Here is a 5,684-nt window from a genome sequence, read left to right as displayed (position 1 = left end):
CCCCTGAGCTCTGGGGGCCCTCTAACCTAAGCTATGAAAAGAGCTTTAAATAGAGATGAAGTATGAATTTAATTTACTAACGATATGTTCAACTCACTATATCCTGTATCCTATTCTTATTACTATCTATAATTTTGAATGCCAATAAACGTTAAAGAGGGGGCGAGGGCCCGATTCTTTTTCTATGCACCGTGGCCCATACCCACCTAGCTACGCCACTGATTCCAATCGAAGTCACTATCTATCTACCTCTTTAATTCTTTTTACTTTATATTAACATATTCTGTATTCATATTTTAGGTTATTCTTCTTGATGCTTTATTTAAAAAAAAAACTCTATAAAAATGAATAATTAGTTAAAAACAATAAATCTTTGTTACAGGAGCGAAACAAAGTAATTAGTTGCTCCAGTTTTTCAAATAACCCTCAACATATGTAAAAAATTGAGCATCCATCCCTCGGTTTCTGCAAAACCACGCTCAACTGGTGCAATCAATCAGCCGCTGTCAGCTGCTGTCGTAACTTCAATGTGCAACTAATCAGCTAAATAAATTCACAGCTTTTCACAATTGCAAACTAAAAAGTTATTTTGTGATAGATTCGTATTTGACTTTATAGGCAGAAGAAATACTGAAATGCAAATATCACGAGACATGTACTATTGACTTTTCTAGAAAAATATGGCTTAAATCTCCTTAAGAATTTATTAATCTGACATCTGATAGATTGTTATTTTTAATTAAATCTTGGTGATACCAACATACAATGCAGTGCGACCACATTATTCTCTTATTTAAGTGTATTAATTGCTTATCGTACTAAAACCATACAAAATCATCTAAATCAATAGTTCATTTTTAAGTCCTTTATAAAATATAATAATGAAAGTTCGGAAATTGAAATAAAACTTGACCCATAAATAAAAATCATAAAGAAACGGGCGAAGCCAAAAACATAATAGATAGGGTCGGTCTCGTTCATAATAGTGAAATAAATCAAAGCGAAGGATCGTCGATCCATCACGAAGGATGCCTGCTGACGCGAACCGCAAATATTGCGAGTTTATTATGGATTACGGAAAATAGACGGTGAGCATTGCTACATTGCGTCTTACTATATACATGACGTATAAATTAGTTTCATAAGTGTCTCATGTAATTGAAATACGCCCGATCGAACTTCTATATTATGCCATATTGTCTCAAAATAAGTTTCATGTTTGTCCTTTAGTAATCAGTATTAAATGGACATTTCCACTGGATCCAACATTCAACGTCTAATCAACGTTGAATTCGTCGTAACATTCATTTACTCTCCATTTATTTAATATTTTATTACAATTAGTAACGTAACGATTTTGTATTGACTTTTTTTTACTTAGTGTTCTCATTATCGTTTTGTTTTAGATATCTTAATAGAATATCGGTGCTTTATCATCAAATAAACTTCAAACTTTAGAAATGATTAATCGTCCATGTAAAGAAGACCTTTATCATACGTGACGTTAGCAGAATATTTTGCAACTAAACTAGCGTAGATAGGCCATATGGAAAAACCATATGCTTTCACAATACATAATGTTTCATTTTATATAGTTTATATAACGATAATATTTCTTTTTACATCTTGAATTTTTCTAGATTTTCGGTAAAAGATATTTTATGAGAGATAAGTTATCCTTTGTACCGTTTTTCCTTTCATTGTATGTTTTAATATAAATATTTTATCGTACAGGAATAACACTTGTAAATAAATTTTACTTGGTGGTAGGACTTTGTACAAGACCGTCTGGGCAGGTACGGCATACCTTCCACCGCCATGCAACAATACTTTTATTGTTGCGTTCCGGCTTAATGGTGATCAATCAACAAAGTAATCAGCCAGTGTCTACAGGTACAAGGGACATAATAACTTAATTCTCAAGATTGGTAGCACATTGGAAATGTAAGGAATGAATAAAATCTCTTATGGCGCCTATGTCTATGGCCGGTGATGTCCACGTACCATCAGGTAACAAATTTAAAAACTAAACATATCTACAATATGTCTTTTGTGTATTGGTTTTGATATTTTTAATTCCAAACAATTAGCAATTTAGTAGAACATAAAAGTTATGTATTGCTATATAGCTTAAGATTAACGCTTTTTCAAATAACAAATTCAATTCTCGAATCTCAAAGATAAATATTTATATACAATTTCAGCTTTACTTTATATTCATTGATGTTAAACATTAAAACAAACATTTAAGTTTATTAGAGTTTTCTACTAAATTAGATCTTTAAATATGTAAGAAGATTTTAAAAAGTTATGTGTCAAAATTGAGCATAATATGTCAAAGGAAAAAACATTAGCACCTATGTTTCGAAATTGAAGCGTGAAAGTAAAAATTTCAACATACTATGCGCCCTGTTTTTGCGTATAGGAAATATTCGCAATATTTCAAAAATGTAAAAATAATTGCTTGGTTCGTAGCACATTTTTCCTTTTGAATATTTAAAAACGATCACGTTATTTAACTGTAAAAATAAAATGTCACAGAGTATACTAACGCTTGGGTAACATTTTGCAAGATTACGAAGCGCTTCACAATCTCTCTTTGAATCTTAATGGTTTTGTCTAGACTGTGTATTTTTATTTTATCGCTTGAATGAGTGCTTAAAATACCTCAAATATTTCCTTCTGTTTTCAGGTATATGTATTACATGTTTTAGTGGAACCGAACTTATCTCAAATGTGTTCAAACAGAGCCATTGCTGACAGTTTAGAATGCTGTATGGACGATTTGGTCGAATGTTTCGAAGACTTCGTAAAAAAATCTCTTTTTGTAATATCCTTTGGAGTTTGTTTAATAATCGCCATGCTTGCTTACATACTAAAAGTCGTCAAAGAACGTCCACCTATACAGAATATAATCGCAGGTAAAATTACATTTAAATTTCTTAACAGTTTAGATAAAAAACGTAACGAAATAAAATTAAATTGACTACTATCATGTATTAATAAATGAATTACTTTATAAAAGCCAGTGGCATTCAGAATAATTTAAGGATTATAACGATACCCTAAATATCCAAACCTGTTGAGGCACAATACTTGGTGGCTTGTGCAAGTCTGTGTCTGGGTTTGTACGACCATGAGATATTCTACCGCCAAACAGTAAAACTTAGTATTCTTGAGTTCTGGTTTGAATGATAAGCAAGTCAGTGTAACTACAGTCAAAAGGAAGTGAACATCTTAGCACTCAAATCGGGGGTTGGGGGGGTGGAGGCTGTGAATTTCTGATATATGGAACGCTTAATATTTCTTACAACGCCAGTGTATTTGAGTGATGGTGACCACTTACCATCAGACGGCCCTTTTGCCCGTTCACCTACCTGAAAACATTATACTCCTTTTTAGACATTTGTTTAAAAATGTTTAATGCATGTAAACCATGAAAAATTATTGACACTACCTTAATGTACTTAAGAAACAGATCATGCTGTTACAGAAGATGCAGCCAGTGCTCAATATGAGATAAGGGATATGGAACAAAAAGATGATCAAGCTTTAAAAAACGAATTTTTTAGTAAATTTTCTCAGAAGGATAAACAAAAAGACGATATTTTATTTCCTAATGAAAGCTATGTTCAGACAACAACAGCTGTTAATACTATTCCAAGACTTCAAACTATGCCAAGTTATGATGAACGAGTTTTAAGGGAAATTGGTTTTTCTTCGTGCTCCAAAGTAAGTTTATTTTTGTTATCATTATTTAATTTAGCAAAATACATGATTGACCATTTTCATGTGTGAAATTTTAAAGTTAGTTTTGTGTTGCCTACTGTATATAATTCTGTAATTTTAAATTAATAGAACACGTAGACGTAACTCATCTAAAGTTGGCTAATCAAAATTATGAACAGCAATATCATAATGCTTACGCTTTTCTCGCTCAGTGATAGTAACTATTGTAAGGAATAATAATACATGTATTAGAAGATATTCTAAGACATGTACCGTGTCGTGGAATATCATCGTAAATTAGGCATTCATGTGTAAATTCATGCTATGTATGTGTACATACTTGTTGGAAAGGCTTTGTGCAAGCCCGTCTGGGTAGGTACCATCCTCTTATCAGATATTCTACCGCCAAACAGTACTCAGTATTGTTGTACTCCTGTTTGAAGGAGTAAGTCAGTGTAACTACAGGCACAAGGGACATAACATCTTAGTTCCCAAGGTTGGTGGCGCATTTTCGATGTAAGATATTGTTAATATTTATTTATAAATGAGTCGTGGTGCCCACTTAACATCAAGTGGCCCATTTGGTCGTCTTAGGCATCCTAGGCATAACATTAAAAAAAAATAAAGAATGTCTTTATTTTTTTTGGTCTTTGTGTAATTAATAAACATTTTATTTGAATACCAGGATGAACAATATTCAAAAACGATGATAAAAGATCTATACGCATCCAATGATATGAAATGGAAAGAGGAATGAAATCTAATTGTTTTTTTCAGTCTGGCTGTAAGAGACGGTTTGGTAATAACAACGATGTCCCTTCACGGTATGTAATCTTTTCTTTTAGTATGTTTCTTGTGATTCTTATTAAGATATATTCATATCAAAATCTTTCAGAGTACCGATACCAAATTTAACGTCATCACCTCCGAAGTACAAGTCAATACACTCAATACTTTTGAGTAAACGTAAGTACATACATACACAATTTTTATATACTGGTTTTTAATTTATGTAAATGCCGTAATTATAAATCTTTCGAGTTTAAAAATTAAATTTACTTTCGTTTTGAATTAATGAGCAAAAAATATTAAATATTATAACAGATTTTTCAGACCTGATTTTTTATTATTGCAACAACAAATTCTTACAGTTCGTTATGTATACACATATTATTTATAGACATATTTTAGAAAAGTAATATTTTTTTAAGTAAATTATATAAGTAGTATAGAAATTCAAAACTCAATGCAAAACACGGTCGCGAAAAGTGAGACTGTAAAATATGATTGACTATAATAATTAAAACGTACATATAAAAGTTACACGCATCAAAATATCGTATCACCGTACGTCGGTTGTTACCAATTCACTAGTGTGATACGTTCACTACGTTCAGAATGACACTGCTGGGTCTAATTAGTTTCCTAGTTTCTCGTAGACTAATCATTAAATGTCTTGTTCACAGATAATATATCATCGTCCCAATTATGTTCAAAAACTAAACGAGGTTCCAGCTGTTCGATTTGTAGCAATAACGATGGCGATGCACAGTCTCGTTGATAAAATCTTTGGTAAAAAACTATTATGATATAAAAACTATGACATGTTTCGACTTCAAATCGTGACGTCTTGTATATTCGATGCTTTAAAATTATTGTATGCAAATTATACTAAGTGTAAAAATGGATATGAAATTTTATTTGATTTTATAATATTTACTCATGTACTTAGTTTTCAACTGACTTCATAAAAAGAGTTATACGATCGAATCGTACTTTTCTTTTTATAGAGCGGTTGTATGATTTACGTATTCTACTGCAATACTTTGTACTGTTGTGTTCCGATTTGAAGTGTAAGTGAGCCAGTGTGGTTACAGGCACAACTTTGTTCCCAAGAATGCAGCGCATTGACGATGTAAAGGATTGCTAACCACAAATCTTACAGTAGTAACCCA

At 31.7% G+C, this 5,684-nt stretch overlaps 1 protein-coding gene across 3 annotated transcripts; it reads left to right on the top strand.

Moving 5' to 3' along the window:
* The first annotated feature begins 2,374 nt into the window (after nucleotides 1-2,374).
* LOC125065855 lies at nucleotides 2,375-5,417 on the top strand. Of its 3 annotated transcripts, none has more exons than XM_047673704.1 (6): nucleotides 2,375-2,467; nucleotides 2,693-2,921; nucleotides 3,494-3,732; nucleotides 4,507-4,553; nucleotides 4,625-4,695; nucleotides 5,196-5,417. In XM_047673704.1, exons 2-6 carry the CDS (start codon nucleotides 2,735-2,737, stop codon nucleotides 5,288-5,290), a joined length of 639 nt encoding a protein of 212 aa, XP_047529660.1. In that variant the 5' UTR covers nucleotides 2,375-2,467; nucleotides 2,693-2,734; the 3' UTR covers nucleotides 5,291-5,417. The 3 variants fall into 3 exon arrangements, with proteins under 3 accessions (XP_047529660.1, XP_047529659.1, XP_047529658.1); XM_047673703.1 differs by having other exon boundaries at nucleotides 3,479-3,732; XM_047673702.1 differs by having other exon boundaries at nucleotides 3,473-3,732.
* Nucleotides 5,418-5,684: the final 267 nt, after the last annotated feature.

The sequence above is a fragment of the Vanessa atalanta genome, chromosome 8, assembly GCF_905147765.1.
Source record: "Vanessa atalanta chromosome 8, ilVanAtal1.2, whole genome shotgun sequence".
NCBI lineage: Eukaryota > Metazoa > Arthropoda > Insecta > Lepidoptera > Nymphalidae > Vanessa > Vanessa atalanta.
This window is presented reverse-complemented; position numbering and strand designations above follow the sequence as displayed.

Bases quoted from the DNA above. Each gene is read 5' to 3' on its own strand.
- LOC125065855 (XM_047673702.1), top strand. From the start codon at position 2,735: ATGTGTTCAAACAGAGCCATTGCTGACAGTTTAGAATGCTGTATGGAC. The intron at 4,554-4,624 runs GTATGTAATCTT...AAAATCTTTCAG, and splicing joins AACAACGATGTCCCTTCACG to AGTACCGATACCAAATTTAA. The intron at 4,696-5,195 runs GTAAGTACATAC...TCTTGTTCACAG, and splicing joins CTCAATACTTTTGAGTAAAC to ATAATATATCATCGTCCCAA.